General features: G+C 42.2%; 1 protein-coding gene across 1 annotated transcript; it reads right to left on the bottom strand.

Moving 5' to 3' along the window:
• Positions 1-18,612: 18,612 nt before the first annotated feature.
• Positions 18,613-22,141, bottom strand: LOC118965230 (mucin-5AC-like). The gene is made up of 4 exons (XM_036982328.1): positions 22,076-22,141; positions 21,190-21,382; positions 21,002-21,093; positions 18,613-20,869 (listed from the first exon to the last, which is right to left on the bottom strand). Exons 2-4 carry the CDS (start codon positions 21,377-21,379, stop codon positions 18,923-18,925), a joined length of 2,229 nt encoding a protein of 742 aa, XP_036838223.1. The 5' UTR covers positions 21,380-21,382; positions 22,076-22,141; the 3' UTR covers positions 18,613-18,922.
• Positions 22,142-23,868: the final 1,727 nt, after the last annotated feature.

Genomic DNA, 23,868 nt, shown 5'->3' with positions numbered 1-23,868 from the left:
GACCGATATAATAAGATATATACAAGCCATCTAGAACCCAGACACTATTTCTAGAATGAACTTATTTCATATCCCAGTTCCACTCTGCTGACCATCTGTTAGAGAAACATAGTGAATCAAGAATGAAGGTAAAACCCCTTGTATTCGTCTAACAACCTACAGTACATACAGTAGTCCTGTCAGTCGGCTGTTCCCCCCCTAAATAACATGGTAGCATGACTAATAAAGAGCTTGGAGAGGTAGTCCACACTGAGTGACTCATCATGAGGTCAATGAGCATGACGTTATAGTTACTGTACACACTGTCTGTATTAACCCTACACTGTCTGTATTAAGGCACGAGGGGGTGTGGTGTATTGGCCAAAGGGCTGTTCTTATGCACGATGCGAATATACCATATACCACAAGCCCCCAAAGTACATCATTGCTATTATAAACTGGTCACCAACATAAGTAGAACAGTAAACAAGTATTTCTGCGTCATACCAGCAGTATATTGTCTGATGTACACACAGCTGAATGGCTGTTTTAGCCAATCAGCATCCAGGACCCAAACTACCAGGTTTATAATACCTCTCATCCTCATCCTTATACAATGGGCTGAATATAGAATTTAAAGGTAATTAATGTCATTTTACAAAGAGGTGTATGTAACACGTGTACTGAATTGTATTGACTACTGGAGGTTGAACAGGTCAATGACTTGTCTCTGTTTCAGATTCTCTGATGAAGTGCTCCCCTCCTTCCTCTGCACTGTAAACATTCAGCGTAGAGGTTCTAATAGTTATTTATGCAATCCCATATCCACTGTGTTGTGTTCTGACCCTATATCCACTGTGTTGTGTTCTGACCCCATATCCACTGTGTTGTGTTCTGACCCTATATCCACTGTGTTGTGTTCTGACCCCATATCCACTGTGTTGTGTTCTCACCCCATATCCACTGTGTTGTGTTCTGACCCCATATCCACTGTGTTGTGTTCTGACCCCATATCCACTGTGTTGTGTTCTGACCCCATATCCACTGTGTTGTGGTCTGACCCCATATCCTCTGTGTTGTGGTCTGACCCCATATCCACTGTGTTGTGTTCTCACCCTATATCCACTGTGTTGTGTTCTGACCCCATATCCACTGTGTTGTGTTCTGACCCTATATCCACTGTGTTGTGTTCTGACCCTATATCCACTGTGTTGTGTTCTGACCCCATATCCACTGTGTTGTGTTCTCACCCCATATCCACTGTGTTGTGGTCTGACCCCATATCCACTGTGTTGTGGTCTGACCCCATATCCACTGTGTTGTGTTCTCACCCTATATCCACTGTGTTGTGTTCTGACCCCATATCCACTGTGTTGTGTTCTGACCCTATATCCACTGTGTTGTGTTCTGACCCTATATCCACTGTGTTGTGTTCTGACCCCATATCCACTGTGTTGTGTTCTGACCCTATATCCACTGTGTTGTGTTCTGACCCTATATCCACTGTGTTGTGTTCTGACCCTATATCCACTGTGTTGTGTTCTGACCCTATATCCACTGTGTTGTGTTCTGACCCTATATCCACTGTGTTGTGTTCTGACCCTATATCCACTGTGTTGTGTTCTGACCCTATATCCACTGTGTTGTGTTCTGACCCTATATCCACTGTGTTGTGTTCTGACCCCATATCCACTGTGTTGTGTTCTGACCCTATATCCACTGTGTTGTGTTCTGACTCTATATCCACTGTGTTGTGTTCTGACCCCATATCCCTGTGTTGTGTTCTGACCCTACATCCACTGTGCTGTGTTCTGACCCCATATCCACTGTGTTGTGTTCTGACCCTATATCCACTGTGTTGTGTTCTGACCCTATATCCACTGTGTTGTGTTCTGACCCTATATCCACTGTGTTGTGTTCTGACCCCATATCCACTGTGTTGTGTTCTGACCCTACATCCACTGTGTTGTGTTCTGACCCCATATCCACTGTGTTGTGTTCTGACCCTACATCCACTGTGTTGTGTTCTGACCCCATATCCACTGTGTTGTGTTCTGACCCTATATCCACTGTGTTGTGGTCTGACCCCATATCCACTGTGTTGTGTTCTGACCCTATATCCACTGTGTTGTGTTCTGACCCCATATCCACTGTGTTGTGTTCTGACCCTATATCCACTGTGTTGTGTTCTGACCCTATATCCACTGTGTTGTGTTCTGACCCTATATCCACTGTGTTGTGTTCTGACCCCATATCCACTGTGTTGTGTTATGACCCTATATCCACTGTGTTGTGTTCTGACCCTATATCCACTGTGTTGTGTTCTGACCCCATATCCACTGTGTTGTGTTCTGACCCCATATCCACTGTGTTGTGTTCTGACCCTATATCCACTGTGTTGTGTTCTGACCCCATATCCACTGTGTTGTGTTCTGACCCTATATCCACTGTGTTGTGTTCTGACCCTATATCCACTGTGTTGTGTTCTGACCCTATATCCACTGTGTTGTGTTCTGACCCCATATCCACTGTGTTGTGTTCTGACCCTATATCCACTGTGTTGTGTTCTGACCCCATATCCACTGTGTTGTGTTCTGACCCCATATCCACTGTGTTGTGTTCTGACCCTATATCCACTGTGTTGTGTTCTGACCCTATATCCACTGTGTTGTGTTCTGACCCTATATCCACTGTGTTGTGTTCTGATCCTATATCCACTGTGTTGTGTTCTGACCCTATATCCACTGTGCTGTGTTCTGACCCTATATCCACTGTGTTGTGTTCTGACCCCATATCCACTGTGTTGTGTTCTGGTCCTTGGTAATGTACCTGTTGTTTTACCATGAGCTCTCCCTATGCTGGAGCTTCTGCTGCCTCTGGCTGTGAATCCCTAGCAGTGGGAGTCACATTCTTGTCTGACCACATTTACAGTGAGGACTGGCCACATTTACAGTGAGGTCTGGCCACATTTACAGTGAGGTCTGGCCACATTTACAGTGAGGTCTGGCCACATTTACAGTGAGATCTGGCCACATTTACAGTGAGATCTGGCCACATTTACAGTGAGATCCGGCCACATTTAGGAGGAGTTAAACACAGACCTTTTTTCCTCCGCTTGGAGTCCCTGCTTGCGTCGCTCTGATGCTCTGACTCCATTTAAATGCATTGCTCTGATTCCAGGTCACATCCATTTGAATCATCACTCTGACTCCGGGTCACATCCATTTGAATCATCACTCTGACTCCGGGTCAGGTCCATTTGAATCATCACTCTGACTCCAGGTCAGGTCCATTTGAATCATCACTCTGACTCCGGGTCAGGTCCATTTGAATCATCACTCTGACTCCGGGTCACATCCATTTGAATCATCACTCTGACTCCGGGTCAGGTCCATTTGAATCATCACTCTGACTCCAGGTCAGGTCCATTTGAATCATCACTCTGACTCCGGGTCAGGTCCATTTGAATCATCACTCTGACTCCGGGTCAAGTCCATTTGAATCATCACTCTGACTCCAGGTCAGGTCCATTTGAATCATCACTCTGACTCCAGGTCAGGTCCATTTGAATCATCACTCTGACTCCAGGTCAGGTCCATTTGAATCATCACTCTGACTCCGGGTCAAGTCCATTTGAATCATCACTCTGACTCCGGGTCAGGTCCATTTGAATCATCACTCTGACTCCAGGTCAGGTCCATTTGAATCATCACTCTGACTCCAGGTCAGGTCCATTTGAATCATCACTCTGACTCCAGGTCAGGTCCATTTGAATCATCACTCTGACTCCGGGTCACAACCATTTGAATCATCACTCTGACTCCAGGTCAGGTCCATTTGAATCATCACTCTGACTCCAGGTCAGGTCCATTTGAATCATCACTCTGACTCCGGGTCACATCCATTTGAATCATCACTCTGACTCCGGGTCACAACCATTTGAATCATCACTCTGACTCCAGGTCAGGTCCATTTGAAGCATTGCTCTGATTCCGAGTCACGTCCATTTGAATCATCACTCTGACTCTGGGTCAGGTCCATTTGAAGCATTGCTCTGACTCCGAGTCACGTCCATTTGAAGCTTCACTCTGATTCCGGGTCAAGTCCATTTGAAGCATTGCTCTGACTCCGAGTCACGTCCATTTGAATCATCACTCTGACTCTGGGTCGGGTCCATTTGAAGCATTGCTCTGACTCCGGGTCACATCCATTTGAAGCTTCACTCTGACTCTGGGTCGGGTCCATTTAAAGCAGCGCTTAAATGGAGATTGCTTTCTTTGCTCTGCAAACAGTGGACTGGAGTCCTGTGTGCTGCATGACCCCTTATACCAGTAGTCATGTTTGTAAGATGCCTCTCAGCACACACTGGACTGTGCAGAAACTGTCTGAAAACCTTTCCAGTTATTATGAGTTGTTTGGGAAGAAATGTAGACAAACAGAATGCATTTTACACTCAATTATGCCTAAATCACCATGACAACATGTATTCAGACCACATCACAGGCATGATTTATAATATGACTATACAGTATTACTGCCACATCGATGAATAAGACAATTTGGAAATTCTGAAACTTAGTACAGATTTTAGTTCATTTACATTTTTGGGGTTAAAATGGCAATTATCTTTAATCAACTGCTCATTTAAAATCAGTCCAGTGCATCGATGTAAGAAAACAGGGTCAAACAAACGTTAATGAATCTTCACCCAGAATAAGTAAATGGATAAAGTGTCTCCATCCATTATTTGCCGCCTCTTGTTTCCCCCCAAACACACTGCTGCTACCCTGGGTAAGGGCCCTAACATACCTCTGGGTAAGGGCCCTAACATACCTCTGGGTAAGGGCCCTAACATACCCCTGGGTAAGGGCCCTAACATACCTCTGGGTAAGGGCCCTAACATACCTCTGGGTAAGGGCCCTAACATACCTCTGGGTAAGGGCCCTAACATACCTCTGGGTAAGGGCCCTAACATACCCCTGGGTAAGGGCCCTAACATACCTCTGGGTAAGGGCCCGAACATACCTCTGGGTAAGGGCCCTAACATACCTCTGGGTAAGGGCCTGAACATACCTCTGGGTAAGGGCCCTAACATACCTCTGGGTAAGGGCCCTAACATACCTCTGGGTAAGGGCCCTAACATACCTCTGGGTAAGGGCCCTAACATACCTCTGGGTAAGGGCCCTAACATACCTCTGGGTAAGGGCCCTAACATACCTCTGGGTAAGGGCCCGAACATACCTCTGGATAAGGGCCCTAACATACCTCTGGGTAAGGGCCCTAACATACCTCTGGGTAAGGGCCCTAACATACCCCTGGGTAAGGGCCCTAACATACCCCTGGGTAAGGGCCCTAACATACCTCTGGGTAAGTGCCCTAACAGGGCTCCACGCCCCCGTAACCCAGGGGCGATCTGGGACCAGAAATTGGCCTTGGCATTTCTAACGCCTATTTTCTCACTTGAGGACCCATTACTAGCCAGATAATGAGAACCCACTGGAATAAAAATGGACCAGCCCAGCTGGCATTTGCCCGAAATGCCAAATGGCCAGTCCTCCCCTGCCGTAACCCCACTTGGTCCCAATTCCTTGCAACATTTACAGCAGGCGAAAGCATCATATTTCAGTCATATTTCTCCCCCTTTCTTTGGATTGATGCTCTGAACAGAGCTTGGTAATGGAGCTATCTGTCAGTTCCACACGATCACACACAGAACGCTTCACACACAGACAGGTCTAAACTATCACTCAGAGGCAGAAGGCTTCCCTGCCTACCACTGTCTGGCCCAGAGGAAGCAATCCATCACCAGCATGCAGCTCCACCACAGACTTTCTAGAGATATTATACAGTCCTCCACCACCACGCCTCTATACAGGGACAGACTGTCTAGAGATATTCTACAGTCCTCCACCACCACACCTCTATACAGGGACAGACTGTCTGGAGATATTCTACAGTCCTCCACCACCACACCTCTATACAGGGACAGACTGTCTGGAGATATTATACAGTCCTCCACCACCACACCTCTATACAGGGACAGACTGTCTGGAGATATTCTACAGTCCTCCACCACCACACCTCTATACAGGGACAGACTGTCTGGAGATATTATACAGTCCTCCACCACCACACCTCTATACAGGGACAGACTGTCTGGAGATATTATACAGTCCTCCACCACCACACCTCTATACAGGGACAGACTGTCTGGAGATATTATACAGTCCTCCACCACCACACCTCTATACAGGGACAGACTGTCTGGAGATATTATACAGTCCTCCACCACCACACCTCTATACAGGGACAGACTGTCTGGAGATATTATACAGTCCTCCACCACCACACCTCTATACAGGGACAGACTGTCTGGAGATATTATACAGTCCTCCACCACCACACCTCTATACAGGGACAGACTGTCTGGAGATATTCTACAGTCCTCCACCACCACACCTCTATACAGGGACAGACTGTCTGGAGATATTATACAGTCCTCCACCACCACACCTCTATACAGGGACAGACTGTCTGGAGATATTCTACAGTCCTCCACCACCACACCTCTATACAGGGACAGACTGTCTGGAGATATTATACAGTCCTCCACCACCACACCTCCATACAGGGACAGACTGTCTAGAGATATTCTACAGTCCTCCACCACCACACCTCCATACAGGGACAGACTGTCTGGAGATATTCTACAGTCCTCCACCACCACACAACATCTCTATCTTATTTGATTGCATTACCAAGCACTTCAAATCCTTGGCATTCATCCACCATATAGAACAGGTGCAGATACTGTAGCATAAATAGTCTGGCTTGGAATGGTCGGAGTGTGTAAGACTGTATCCCAAATGCACCCTATTTACGGACCAGGACCAAAACCAGGACCAGGACCAGGACCAAACCTGGGGAGAGATAAGGACCATACCAGAACCAGGACCAAAACCAGGACCAGAACCAGGACCAAAACCAGGAACTGAACCAGGACCAGAACCAGGACCAAAACTGGGGAGAGATGAGGACCATACCAGAACCAGGACCAGAACCAGGGACAAAACCAGGACCAGAACCCGGACCAGACAAGAATCAAGGACTGAACAAGGACCAGAACCAGAACCAGACCAGGAACAGGACCAAAACTGGGGAGAGACCAGGACCAGACAAGAACCAGGACCAGAACCAGGAACAAAACCAGGGGAATGACAGGACAGGCACCATCATATGCTGCTCAGTTGGCTTTTTGACATGGCCGGCTCATCAAGACTCTACTGCTCTGCATGGGCACCAGACCATGATAACTCACAGCAATGTGCCATGAGACTCTACTGCTCTGCATGGGCACAAGACCATGATAACTCACAGCAATGTGCCATCAAGGCTCTACTGCTCTGCATGGGCACCAGACCATGATAACTCACAGCAATGTGCCATGACACTATGTTACCCACAACTTAGCTTGCATGACTTGATCCTATAGGATGATACATGTACCAAAAGAGAGGTGTACTACTGCCACCTGCAGTGACTAGAAATGTGACGTTATACTAGAGCTGTGGAGGTCATTACATTCTGTCAACCAGTGACTAGAAATGTGACGTTATACTAGAGCTGTGGTGGTCATTACATTCTGTCAACCAGTGACTAGAAATGTGACGTTATACTAGAGCTGTGGTGGTCATTACATTCTGTCAACCAGTGACTAGTAATGTGACGTTATACTAGAGCTGTGGTGGTCATTACATTCTGTCAACCAGTGACTAGAAATGTGACGTTATACTAGAGCTGTGGTGGTCATTAAATTCTGTCAACCAGTGACTAGAAATGTGACGTTATACTATACTATATTATCCATATAATATAGCCTACACCATCACAATAAATCCATGTAATATAGCCTACACCATCACAATAAATCCATGTAATATAGCCTACACCATCACAATAAATCCATATAATATAGCCTACACCATCACAATAAATCCATGTAATATAGCCTACACCATCACAATAAATCCATATAATATAGCCTACACCATCACAATAAATCCATATAATATAGCCTACACCATCACAATAAATCCATGTAATATAGCCTACACCATCACAATAAATCCATATAATATAGCCTACACCATCACAATAAATCCATGTAATATAGCCTACACCATCACAATAAATCCATGTAATATAGCCTACACCATCACAATAAATCCATGTAATATAGCCTACACCATCACAATAAATCCATGTAATATAGCCTACACCATCACAATAAATCCATGTAATATAGCCTACACCATCACAATAAATCCATATAATATAGCCTACACCATCACAATAAATCCATATAATATAGCCTACACCATCACAATAAATCCATATAATATAGCCTACACCATCACAATAAATCCATGTAATATAGCCTACACCATCACAATAAATCCATGTAATATAGCCTACACCATCACAATAAATCCACATAATATAGCCTACACCATCACAATAAATCCATGTAATATAGCCTACACCATCACAATAAATCCATATAATATAGCCTACACCATCACAATAAATCCACATAATATAGCCTACACCATCACAATAAATCCATATAATATAGCCTACACCATCACAATAAATCCATGTAATATAGCCTACACCATCACAATAAATCCATGTAATATAGCCTACACCATCACAATAAATCCATGTAATATAGCCTACACCATCACAATAAATCCACATAATATAGCCTACACCATCACAATAAATCCATATAATATAGCCTACACCATCACAATAAATCCATGTAATATAGCCTACACCATCACAATAAATCCATGTAATATAGCCTACACCATCACAATAAATCCATGTAATATAGCCTACACCATCACAATAAATCCATATAATATAGCCTCCACCATCACAATAAATCCATGTAATATAGCCTACACCATCACAATAAATCCATGTAATATAGCCTACACCATCACAATAAATCCATATAATATAGCCTCCACCATCACAATAAATCCATGTAATATAGCCTACACCATCACAATAAATCCATGTAATATAGCCTACACCATCACAATAAATCCATGTAATATAGCCTACACCATCACAATAAATCCATATAATATAGCCTCCACCATCACAATAAATCCATGTAATATAGCCTACACCATCACAATAAATCCATGTAATATAGCCTACACCATCACAATAAATCCATATAATATAGCCTACACCATCACAATAAATCCATGTAATATAGCCTACACCATCACAATAAATCCATGTAATATAGCCTACACCATCACAATAAATCCATATAATATAGCCTCCACCATCACAATAAATCCATGTAATATAGCCTACACCATCACAATAAATCCATGTAATATAGCCTCCACCATCACAATAAATCCATGTAATATAGCCTACACCATCACAATAAATCCATGTAATATAGCCTACACCATCACAATAAATCCATGTAATATAGCCTACACCATCACAATAAATCCATATAATATAGCCTACACCATCACAATAAATCCATGTAATATAGCCTACACCATCACAATAAATCCATGTAATATAGCCTACACCATCACAATAAATCCATATAATATAGCCTACACCATCACAATAAATCCATGTAATATAGCCTACACCATCACAATAAATCCATGTAATATAGCCTACACCATCACAATAAATCCATATAATATAGCCTACACCATCACAATAAATCCATGTAATATAGCCTACACCATCACAATAAATCCATGTAATATAGCCTACACCATCACAATAAATCCACATAATATAGCCTACACCATCACAATAAATCCATGTAATATAGCCTACACCATCACAATAAATCCATATAATATAGCCTACACCATCACAATAAATCCACATAATATAGCCTACACCATCACAATAAATCCATATAATATAGCCTACACCATCACAATAAATCCATGTAATATAGCCTACACCATCACAATAAATCCATGTAATATAGCCTACACCATCACAATAAATCCATGTAATATAGCCTACACCATCACAATAAATCCACATAATATAGCCTACACCATCACAATAAATCCATATAATATAGCCTACACCATCACAATAAATCCATGTAATATAGCCTACACCATCACAATAAATCCATGTAATATAGCCTACACCATCACAATAAATCCATGTAATATAGCCTACACCATCACAATAAATCCATATAATATAGCCTCCACCATCACAATAAATCCATGTAATATAGCCTACACCATCACAATAAATCCATGTAATATAGCCTACACCATCACAATAAATCCATATAATATAGCCTCCACCATCACAATAAATCCATGTAATATAGCCTACACCATCACAATAAATCCATGTAATATAGCCTACACCATCACAATAAATCCATGTAATATAGCCTACACCATCACAATAAATCCATATAATATAGCCTCCACCATCACAATAAATCCATGTAATATAGCCTACACCATCACAATAAATCCATGTAATATAGCCTACACCATCACAATAAATCCATATAATATAGCCTACACCATCACAATAAATCCATGTAATATAGCCTACACCATCACAATAAATCCATGTAATATAGCCTACACCATCACAATAAATCCATATAATATAGCCTCCACCATCACAATAAATCCATGTAATATAGCCTACACCATCACAATAAATCCATGTAATATAGCCTCCACCATCACAATAAATCCATGTAATATAGCCTACACCATCACAATAAATCCATGTAATATAGCCTACACCATCACAATAAATCCATGTAATATAGCCTACACCATCACAATAAATCCATGTAATATAGCCTACACCATCACAATAAATCCATGTAATATAGCCTACACCATCACAATAAATCCATGTAATATAGCCTACACCATCACAATAAATCCATATAATATAGCCTACACCATCACAATAAATCCATGTAATATAGCCTACACCATCACAATAAATCCATGTAATATAGCCTACACCATCACAATAAATCCATGTAATATAGCCTCCACCATCACAATAAATCCATGTAATATAGCCTACACCATCACAATAAATCCATGTAATATAGCCTACACCATCACAATAAATCCATGTAATATAGCCTACACCATCACAATAAATCCATATAATATAGCCTACACCATCACAATAAATCCATGTAATATAGCCTACACCATCACAATAAATCCATGTAATATAGCCTACACCATCACAATAAATCCATATAATATAGCCTACACCATCACAATAAATCCATGTAATATAGCCTACACCATCACAATAAATCCATGTAATATAGCCTACACCATCACAATAAATCCATGTAATATAGCCTACACCATCACAATAAATCCATGTAATATAGCCTACACCATCACAATAAATCCATGTAATATAGCCTACACCATCACAATAAATCCATGTAATATAGCCTACACCATCACAAAAAATCCATGTAATATAGCCTACACCATCACAATAAATCCATGTAATATAGCCTACACCATCACAATAAATCCATGTAATATAGCCTACACCATCACAATAAATCCATATAATATAGCCTACACCATCACAATAAATCCATGTAATATAGCCTACACCATCACAATAAATCCATGTAATATAGCCTACACCATCACAATAAATCCATATAATATAGCCTACACCATCACAATAAATCCATGTAATATAGCCTACACCATCACAATAAATCCATATAATATAGCCTACACCATCACAATAAATCCATGTAATATAGCCTCCACCATCACAATAAATCCATGTAATATAGCCTACACCATCACAATAAATCCATGTAATATAGCCTACACCATCACAATAAATCCATATAATATAGCCTACACCATCACAATAAATCCATGTAATATAGCCTCCACCATCACAATAAATCCATATAATATAGCCTACACCATCACAATAAATCCATATAATATAGCCTACACCATCACAATAAATCCATATAATATAGCCTACACCATCACAATAAATCCATGTAATATAGCCTACACCATCACAATAAATCCATGTAATATAGCCTACACCATCACAATAAATCCATGTAATATAGCCTACACCATCACAAAAAATCCATATAATATAGCCTACACCATCACAATAAATCCATGTAATATAGCCTACACCATCACAATAAATCCATATAATATAGCCTACACCATCACAATAAATCCATGTAATATAGCCTACACCATCACAATAAATCCATGTAATATAGCCTACACCATCACAATAAATCCATATAATATAGCCTACACCATCACAATAAATCCATATAATATAGCCTACACCATCACAATAAATCCATGTAATATAGCCTACACCATCACAATAAATCCATGTAATATAGCCTACACCATCACAATAAATCCCTATAATATAGCCTACACCATCACAATAAATCCATGTAATATAGCCTACACCATCACAATAAATCCATGTAATATAGCCTACACCATCACAATAAATCCATATAATATAGCCTACACCATCACAATAAATCCATATAATATAGCCTACACCATCACAATAAATCCATATAATATAGCCTACACCATCACAATAAATCCATATAATATAGCCTCCACCATCACAATAAATCCATATAATATAGCCTACACCATCACAATAAATCCATGTAATATAGCCTACACCATCACAATAAATCCATGTAATATAGCCTACACCATCACAATAAATCCATGTAATATAGCCTACACCATCACAATAAATCCATGTAATATAGCCTACACCATCACAATAAATCCATGTAATATAGCCTACACCATCACAATAAATCCATGTAATATAGCCTACACCATCACAATAAATCCTTGTAATATAGCCTACACCATCACAATAAATCCATGATTTATCTTAGACAGGTCTAAAGAAACATGATATTTCAGAAGAACAGAATAGCAGACTCTGAGTTGTCCTTATGTTAGGCCCTGATCTGGCTATGCCATATGGCTGTGGGCTACACTGGTTCCTTTAGCAGACAAAATGCTCTTAGAATTCTGTGGCATTATTTTATAGTATGAAGAATACAATTGAACAAATATGAATGTTTTCGCCAAACAGTTTCTGAGGGAGTGTGCATGCTGTGTTGAGAGGTTAACAAAGACTTTTAATACATTCTTAAGGCTGCATGACACGACTCTAATGAGGATTTGAAAACAGTCACATGAAAGGCTTGAGCTCCACTTGGTTTCTTGCGCAAGCTGTACACACTTCATCAGTCTCTCATTCACAATTTGACAAGCACTTGATAATGCCTTGAATCTCCCGGCGGCTTCCCCCTTGCGTGGTGGGAATGCCCCCCCTAAAAGAAAGAATCCTTGCCTTCTGCGGCCAGTGACCATTGTGCCCCTGAATATAATCATTATAATTCCCTTCACCAGGCTGCGTGCTACAAAGTGTGCTCCCTCAGATGGCTCTCTCAGAGAGATTCTTATGAGCCAATTAGCATCAAGTGATCAGATCCTTCTCACAGGTATCTCAGCTACAAGTGCAGACAGACACATCGGCGACGCAACTGCGTTCATATTGAAGATGCTAGAAGAACTGTCCACATGTACTTTCATCGGCCAACCAGACGAGTAGGCCTAACCAACAGAAAAAACACTAGCTTCTGTCAATCTACTATCCCCCATAGTACAAACGTTATAATTGGTCCACTTGTCCTTTTTGAGGGAGAAATAAAGATTCCAAACATAGTCATGGACCTTGGTGGGAATGCCAAAGATCCCAAATGAACCACACTGTACCAGACACGGTTGTGTAGAGAACATTGCCTACAGATTAAAATTATACAAATACTGACCTGAAATATATCTATTAATCAACAGCAGTAATAATGAGGATTGCTGGGTCAAGCATCTGCTATTTGAATGACTTCAGAGGTATTAGTTATGAGCTTGTCTTCTTAATTAAGGGACGGGTTCAATTGGGAATGTATTAAAATCACCACTAGCAACATGTTTAAAGAACAGCTGCCAAAAACAAATGAAACTGCTGTGTAAGGGAAAAACATTGTACCAAGAACAAAGCTTGGTGTAGAATGACAAAACACGTTACTGTGTTCCTAGACTTTAGCCTGGCTGCCTAGCCTGCCCATTAAATCATCATTGGGTGAACCCCTGTGTGGAAGAAGATGCCATTTGTGTATGAAAGCAAATCATAGTTGATCTTATATGACAGGGGTAGGCAACTAGATTCAGCAGCGGGACCATTTCGGGTCAGAGCGGATGGTCGGAACATAATTGAAATAATTTGCACACTGCTAATTGACTACAACTAAGCCCAGAAAGAGGTTGTACATGAAAATAATAAACATTTTGTCCGCCTTGTGTTGACCCGTTCCATAACGTGCTCTGATACCAGATGACCACAAAATGAAAACAAGCATGAAAGAAATGTCCAAAGGGACAGAGATCTGGCCTGTTGCATGAGAGGAGAACCACACAAAATCACGAGGTTGGGATGGGATATATTGGCCTTGATGACATAGTTAATCATGAGGTTGGGATGGGAGATATTGGCCATGATGACATAGTTAATCATGAGGTTGGGATGGGAGATATTGGCCTTGATGACATAGTTAATCATGAGGTTGGATGGGAGATATTGGCCATGATGACATAGTTAATCATGAGGTTGGGATGGGATATATTGGCCTTGATGACATAGTTAATCATGAGGTTGGGATGGGATATATTGGCCTTGATGACATAGTTAATCATGAGGTTGGGATGGGAGATATTGGCCATGATGACATAGTTAATCATGAGGTTGGGATGGGAGATATTGGCCATGATGACATAGTTAATCATGAGGTTGGGATGGGAGATATTGGCCATGATGACATAGTTAATCATGAGGTTGGGATGGGAGATATTGGCCATGATGACATAGTTAATCATGAGGTTGGGATGGGAGATATTGGCCATGATGACATAGTTAATCATGAGGTTGGGATGGGAGATATTGGCCATGATGACATAGTTAATCATGAGGTTGGGATGGGAGATATTGGCCATGATGACATAGTTAATCATGAGGTTGGGATGGGAGATATTGGCCATGATGACATAGTTAATCATGAGGTTGGGATGGGAGATATTGGCCATGATGACATAGTTAATCATGAGGTTGGGATGGGAGATATTGGCCATGATGACATAGTTAATCATGAGGTTGGGATTGAAGATATTGGCCATGATGACATAGTTAATCATGAGGTTGGGATGGGAGATATTGGCCATGATGACATAGTTAATCATGAGGTTGGGATGGGAGATATTGGCCATGATGACATAGTTAATCATGAGGTTGGGATGGGAGATATTGGCCATGATGACATACTGTAAAGTGCATTCGGAAAGTATTCATACCCCTTGACTTTTTCCACATTTTGCTACATTAAAGGTTTATTATAAAATTTATTTTTTCATCAAAATTGACATTTTCATCATCAATCTACACACAACAACCCACAATGACACTGCAAAAACAGGTTTTTAGAAATGTTCTCACATTTCTATATAAAAAAAAATATATATATTTTATTCACATAAGTATTCAGACCCTTTGCTATGAGACTTGAAATTGAGCTCAGGTTCATCCTGTTTCCACTGATCATCCTTGAGATGTTTTTACAACTTGACTGGAGTCCACCTGTGGTAAATTCAATTGGTTGGACATGATTTGGAAAGTCACACACCTGTCTATATAAGGTCCCACAGTTGGCAGTGCATGTCAGAGCAAAAACCAAGCCTTGAGGTCGAAGGAATTGTCCGTAGAGCTCAGAGACAGGATTGTGTCGAGGCACAGATCTGGGGAAGGGTACCAAAACATTTCTGCAGCATTGAAGGTCCCCAAGAACACAGTGGCCTCCATCTAGAGCTGGTCGCCCGGCCAAATGGAGCAATTGGGGGAGAAAGGCCTTTGGTCAGGAAGGTGACCAAAAAAAATGATGGTCACCCTGAAAGTGCTCCAGAGTTCCTCTGTGGAGATGAGAGAACCTTTCAGAAGGACAAGCATCTCTGTAGAGTGGCCACTCCTCAGTAAAAGGCACATCGCAGCCCGCTTGGAGTTTGCCAAAAGGCACCTAAAGGACTCTCAGACCATGAGAAACAAGATTGAACACTTTGGCCTGAATGCCAAGTGTCATGTCTGGAGGAGACCTGGCACCATTCCTACTGTGAAGCATGGTGGTGGCAGCATCATGCTGTGGGGATGCTTTTCAGCGGCAGGGACTGGGAGACTAGTCAGGATCCAAGGAAAGATGAACGGAGCAAAGTACAGAGAGATCCTTTATGAAAACCTGCTCCAGAAAGCTCAGGATCTCAGACTGGGGCAAAAGTTCACCTTCCAACAGGACAACGACCCAAAGCAAACAGACAAGACAACGCAGGAGTTGCTTCGGGACAAGTCTCTGAATGTGTATGCCAAGCTTGTAGCGTCATACCCAAAAAGGCTATAATCGCTGCCAAAGGTGTTTCAACAAAGTACTGAGTAAAGGGTCTGAATACTTATTTAAATGGGTATTTCTACAAACTAGTTTTTGCTTTGTCATTATGGGGTATTGTGTGTAGATTGACGATAAAAAAAAAAAAAATATGAATACATTTTAGAATAAGGCTGTAACGTAACAAAATATGGAAAAAGTCAAGGGGTCTGAATACTTTCCGAATGCACTGTGCATAGTTATGAGATTGGGACGAAAGATATTAGCCTTGATGACATACAGTACCAGTCAAAAGTTTGGACACACCTACTCATTCAAGGATTTTTACTATTTTCTACATTGTAGAATAATAGTGAATACATCAACACTATGAAAAAACACATATGAAATCATGTAGTAACCAAAAGAAAGTGTAAAACAAATCAACATATATTTTATATTCTTCAAAGCAGCCACCCTTTCCTTGATGACAGCTTGGCACATTCTTGGCATTCTCTCAACCAGCTTCACCTGGAATGCTTGTCCAACAGTCTTGAAGGAGTTCCCACATATGCTGAGCACTTGTTGGCTGCTTTTCCTTCACTCTGCGGTCCCATTCATCCCAAACTAATTAAACTCCATTGAGATCGGGTGATTGTGGAGGCCAGGTCATCTGATGCAGCAATCCATCACTCTCCTTCTTGTTCAAATAGCCCTTACACAGCCTGGAGATGTGTTGGGCTATTGCCTTACTGAAAAATAAAATAAAATGATAGTCCCAATAAGTGAAAACCAGATGGGATGGCGTATCGCTGCAGAATGCTGAGGTAGCCATGCCGGTTAAGTGTGCCATGAATTCTAAATACATCACTGACAGTGTCATCAGCCAAAGCACCCCCACCCGTCACACCTTCACACTTCACAGTGGGAACCACACATGCGGAGATCATCCGTTCACCTTCTCTGCATCTCAGAAAGACACAGCGGTTGGAACCAAAAATCTCACATTTGGACTCATCAGACCAAACGACAGATTTCCAAGGTCTAATGTCCATTGCTCATATTTCTTGGCCCAAGCAAGTCTCTTCTTCTTATTGTTGTCCTTTAGTAGTGGTTTCTTTGCAGCAATTCTTCCATGAAGGCCTGATTCACGCAGTCTCCTCTGAACAGTTGATGTTGAGATGTGTTTCTTACTTGAAGTCTGTGAAGCATTTATTTGGGCTGCAATCTGAGGTGCAGTTACTGTAACTAATGACCTTAACCTCTACAGTAGACTCTCCTGTGGCGGTCTTCATGAGAGCCAGTTTCATCATAGCTCTTGATGGTTTTTGCAGCTGAACTTTCAAAGTTCTTACATTTTCCAGATTGACTGACCTTCATGTCTTAAAGTAATGATGGACTGTCGTTCCTATTTGCTTATTTGAGCTGTTCTTGCCATAATATGGACTTGGTATTGTACCAAATAGGGCTATCTTCTGTATACCACCACTACTTTGTCACAACACAACTGATTGGCTCAAACGCATTACGAAGGACAGAAATTCCACAAATTAACTTTTAACAAGGCACACCTGTTAATTGAAATGCATTCTAGATGACTACCTCATGAAGCTGGTTGAGAGAATGCCAAGAATGTGCAAAGCTGTCGTCAAGGTAATAAACATTTTTAAAAAAAAAAGTTTTATTTCACCTTTATTTAACCAGGTAGACTATTTGAGAACAAGTTCTCATTTACAACAGCGACCTGGCGGGTGGGTACTTTGAAGAAACGCAAATATAAAATATATTTTGATTTGTTTAACACTTTTTTGGTTACTACATTATTCCATATGTGTTATTTCATAGTTTTGATGTCTTCACTATTACTCTACAATGTAGAAAAAAGGCATGTCCAAACTTTTGACTGGTACTGTACTTAGTCAATCATGGTTGGGACAGGAGATATTGGCCTTGATGACACAGTTCATTTGTCCCATGCATGATCTCAGCTGAGGTGGCGGCTTACAGCCCCAAATAAATACACAGGTGGATCGACAGTCAGGACACAGAAATAATTTATTTAATGGAACAAATTGTGTATATTCGGTACAACAGCAACCTCTAGTGTTGACTCATTAACATGTAGTTTCTAGTCTATTATAACTAGTTATGCCCTCATGGCTAGCTTGACACAAAACAGCATCCTTGTTGAGACACAGCAAATAACACAAACTCAATTCTATTTAGTTGTCACAGAAATCTCTTGAAAACATCTCACAGTGCTATCAATATATACCGCGCAAAAAAAGCTCTTCGTGCACTAGCTGCTATTGCAGAACAGTAAAATGATCCACATTCTGACCACCACTACAAGAAGTCCTCTTTATCCGGTTGATCCATTCGATCCTTCACCCACTCAGTAAAGAGATGACTGGAAACAGAGGGACCGATGACCCGGACACCGAGCTCCTTCTGCACGTACAGAACGTCTTCATAAAGGGTGCTCGCCTCGGCACAGATCTGCAGCAGCCTCTGTCTCTCACGCAGGTCCTGCCTTCTGTAGTCTATCGTGTGGATTCTCAGGGTTGACTGCCACACAGCGACCAAATCAGTCAGCTCTGATATGGTCAGTTGGACTTCAGAGAGACCCTTGCTGTCGCGGCGCCCTCTCAGCGATATCAGAGTCAGGTCGGCCACGTCATTGTCACCGAACACAGCTGACACACCGTGGTTCCTAAAACATTGGTCAAACTGGTCTTTAGAAAATCTCTTAATGTAAAGAAATATGTTTGTGTCCACCCACGTGGACTCCTCTTCCATGTCAACATCACCACCTGAGCTGACCTTGGAAGTTCCTGCTGCCACTGGGCTTGACAGAGATTGATCATGGCTTGATGGAGTGATGTACTTCTCTAATGTGTGACTGCTGCTGAGGACCTTGGATTCCCCACTCCCTGATGCCATGGAGCTCAGAGAATCAGAGCTTGATGGAGCGATGTACTTCTCTAATGTGTGACTGCTGCTGAGGACCTTGGATTCCCCACTCCCTGATGCCATGGAGCTCAGAGATTGATCAGAGCTTGACAGAGCGATGTACTTCTCTAATGTGTGACTGCTGCTGAGGACCTTGGATTCCCCACTCCCTGGTGCCATGGAGCTCAGAGATTGATCAGAGCTTGATGGAGTGATGTACTTCTCTAATGTGTGACTGCTGCTGAGGACCTTGGATTCCCCACTCCCTGATGCCATGGAGCTTAGAGATTGATCAGAGCTTGATGGAGCGATGTACTTCTCTAATGTGTGACTGCTGCTGATGACCTTGGATTCCCCACTCCCTGGTGCCATGGAGCTCAGAGATTGATCAGAGCTTGATGGAGCGATGTACTTCTCTAATGTGTGACTGCTGCCGAGGACCTTGGATTCCCCACTCCCTGATGCCATGGAGCTCAGAGAATCAGAGCTTGATGGAGTGATGTACTTCTCTAATGTGTGACTGCTGCTGAGGACCTTGGATTCCCCACTCCCTGATGCCATGGAGCTCAGAGATTGATCAGAGCTTGATGGAGCGATGTACTTCTCTAATGTGTGACTGCTGCTGATGACCTTGGATTCCCCACTCCCTGATGCCATGGAGCTCAGAGATTGATCAGCGCTTGGAGCTGCACTGCAGTGCTTTTCCAAGGATTGATTTATTGTAGAAGCCCCACTCCCTCCTGCCACAGAACTTGACAGAGATTGATCAGCGCTTGATGGAGCTGCCCTGTTCTTCTTCTCCCAGGTGTAACGGCTGACCCGGAAGTCCACCTCAGCACCATCCCCAGATCTGACCCTGGAAGACCTACTCTCTGCTACCACAGAGCTCAGGGAATGATCATGGCTTGATGGAGATGGAGCTCTGTGCTTTTCCCAGGCATGACTGCTGCTGACCTGGGATACGCCATTCCCTGCTGCCACTGAGGTCAGGGAGTAACCAGAGCTCGATGGAGCCCTGTGCTTCTCCCCTGGGTGACTGATGCTGACCTGGGATACCCCATTCCCTGCTGCCACTGAGGTCAGGGAGTAACCAGAGCTCGATGGAGCCCCGTGCTTCTCCCCTGGGTGACTGCTGCTGGCAGTGGCCTGCTGGAGCAGGTCCTCTCTCAGGTCCCTGATGGCAGAGAAGGGTCCCTCCACTGAAGCGTTACCCTCCTGGCTGGGTAGAAGGCAGATCCTCACTGATCTGTGAGCAGACTGCAAGCTTTGGATCACGGTCTCCTGCTGTTCCTCGTCACCGAAGATTGACAGGTCCACTTTAGCGTTCACGTAGAACAACACCTATGACATGATGAATATAGGATCAGTCAGTATGTGTACTGGACTGTGTGCTACTGTTCCTTCCATGCTGGAATAGAAACATTTACTGTATTGATTTACTGTTGATTGATCTGATTGCTTGACTGTACTCACGTCTTGGGTGAATTTGAAGACAGTGATAGGGTAGTCTTGAGGGAACTCCTTGTCACACATTATCTGCTTCTTTCTGATTACCATTTCAGCATCTGTTACAATAACATTTTTTTGTTATGATCTATAGGCATATATGTAACAAAACTACATCCCAGCTAAGAACACTTTTGTTACAGTATTTCTGTTACCTCTGGTGTTTTCAAATGTAACAAAAGCCACCCCCTTGAAGCTGGTCGGGTACTTGATGTTTTCTACATCTCCTCCGTGGCTTCTGGAGCTCTGGAAGTGAATAACCAGTTTGTCTGCCATGCGGCTGCTGGACAGTGTGTCTGGTACACCAGAGACCACGACCGTCCTGTTCTCCTCTGAGAGGTTCATCACCTAGAATGAATGGTATGCAAATAAACCATGGTCATGTGGAGGTTTAGCCTATCTATGACTATGTCCTCTAGGTGTTCATAAATTCACTCTGGAGTGTCTGATTGGCTTCTAGGTGTTCATAAATTCACTCTGGAGTGTCTGATTGGCCTCTGGGTGTTCATAAATTCACTCTGGAGTGTCTGATTGGCCTCTGGGTGTTCATAAATTCACTCTGGAGTGTCTGAGTGGCCTCTGGGCGTTCGTAAATTCAAAGCGTTTCGCTCTATGCGCATTTAGAGCCACACTGGACGCTCTGGTCAGGAGTGGGGTTGATCCGAGCGTTATGACCACACAACGGCAGTCACGCACCCAAGCTAACTGGCTAAAGTTAGCTAGCTTGCTAGCTACGTCCAGACAAGAATTAGGGAACGCCTCACTCTGACCATTTTACTCAATTTAGCAGAGCTGGTTAGGCGGTTGTCATGTTATCTAGAGCATTGGTGACTGTAACTAACTGTGCTGCTGGCAAAACATGTTTTGTTTTGACGTTGACGGACACGGTCATATTTAACCGGTGTTGACCGTTCGTTCTGGCACTCAGATGAGAGTGCTCTGAAATCGGAGTAGATAGCCAGAGTGAATTTACGAACGCACCCTAAATCATGCCATAACTTAGTAGAAAACTGGATCTATCATGCATGAAGTAGAACTTACCCGTTTCAGTTTAAACAACACTAATTTCAACTCAGAGCGAGATGTAGTATATGTCGACTGCCATTGACAATATGAAAACCAAAAGCAAATTACCTTGTTTCCGTTTCGATGTGTGAATCGGAGTAGAATGCCTGATCTAAGGTCAGTTTAGCATTTCTGCTTTATGGATTTCAGGTGGATACGCGGATGCTAGACCTGCGTCTACTCAATAATTATAGACATACTGATGCCGAGTTCAAAACAACTGGGATCTCTAAAAATACCAGGTCAAATCATGAGGTCAGTGATCTTGTTTAAAACTCACTGAAGTCCCAGTTCCCAGTTGTTTTGATCGCTGCATAACAAGATAATTACAGGTCTCTCCGCCCAACGCGCCACCGCCGGCTGTCTAGCTCCCGCCTATCCGTTCTGTGGATTGGTGGATACGTAAACGCCTCCGAGACAACTACGGCTACACACAGTCACCACCTCCGCACCAAGAATGTTTATTCCGTTGCGTTTGTTTAAGCTGTTTATCCCGCTTATACCACAGTTTTCAAAGAAAACAATACTAAGCACATATTTACCGGTAGAAAAAAATAATCGTTTATATTTTCATTTATATAAGCGAATTCATACTTTCTCATATGTTGTTTGCTAGAGACGCGACCCAGTCGTTCGTCCTTATGCTCCGTTGCCATAACGTTACTATCTCTTGTTTGCCAGCCAGCTACGACGAACACAATCACGACCTAGTCTGCAGACAGAATAACAGCAAAGTAACTTGTTAGCTGTTCAACTCATTAAGATACATCCATAACAATGAGCTGATGATGCCCGACTTTGCCTGACATAGTTATAAACGTTTTCCTTCTCGTCAGGACACTCGTGAACACTGACTGTTACGAGGAGATCGCATTGCATATAAAAACACTACGCTAGAAGCTATCAAACCTGCCAATATGTCAACTGAATAAATACATAAATACTTGTTACTGAAAACCGCTGGTCATACTAGAAACATGTGGGACGATTTGACAGAACAGTACAGCGACCAGAGAAGTTCATGTTCATCACTCACCACGTTAGGTCATCAGATGCTCCAAAAAAATGTCTCTTAGCCAGCCAAGTTTTTTTTCTCGTTGAACCTGCGTTTACAATGTATCCAATTTCAGTTTGTGTAGTTGTTGGTTTAGCGTTCTGTAACTTTGTAGCAAGTATGGTCAACATGTGTAAACGCACATCTCCATACAAATTATAGTTTGCTTGATGCGCAAAACAATGAACATACGCCACCTACTGGAGAAAGACAGATTTTCCACCGAGTTGAGCATCTGGGGTAGTGAAAAAGCAATAACAACAAGTCCACCAGTGGGCACTGTCGATCCAATCTTGAAATTCGGTTCATACTATCGGTACAAGAAACAAAAATATATCACATTCTCCTTGTAGGATGACAACCACAATATTGAAGGTAGCGTTTCTCTGGAGCTTTTATATGTTACGTTGGATGATGATATATGGAGAACAAACCATGTTAAATTCAATGTTTATACAAGAACACGATTACTGTAGCTAATATGATAAATTATACAGGTAACTGCCAAAATAATGAAAACACTTAAGTAAATGAGGGATACAAAGTATATTGAAAGCTGGTGCTTCCACACAGGTGTGGTTTAATTAACATCCCATCATGCTAAAGTGTATAAAAAATGCTGGGCAGGTCATTATTTTGGTAACCATGGCTATGCCTCCTTAGGATGACAATGTCCCCATGCACAAGTGGTCACGGAAAGGTTTGATGAGCATGA

This window comes from Oncorhynchus mykiss, chromosome 7, assembly GCF_013265735.2.
Source record: "Oncorhynchus mykiss isolate Arlee chromosome 7, USDA_OmykA_1.1, whole genome shotgun sequence".
NCBI lineage: Eukaryota > Metazoa > Chordata > Actinopteri > Salmoniformes > Salmonidae > Oncorhynchus > Oncorhynchus mykiss.
This window is presented reverse-complemented; position numbering and strand designations above follow the sequence as displayed.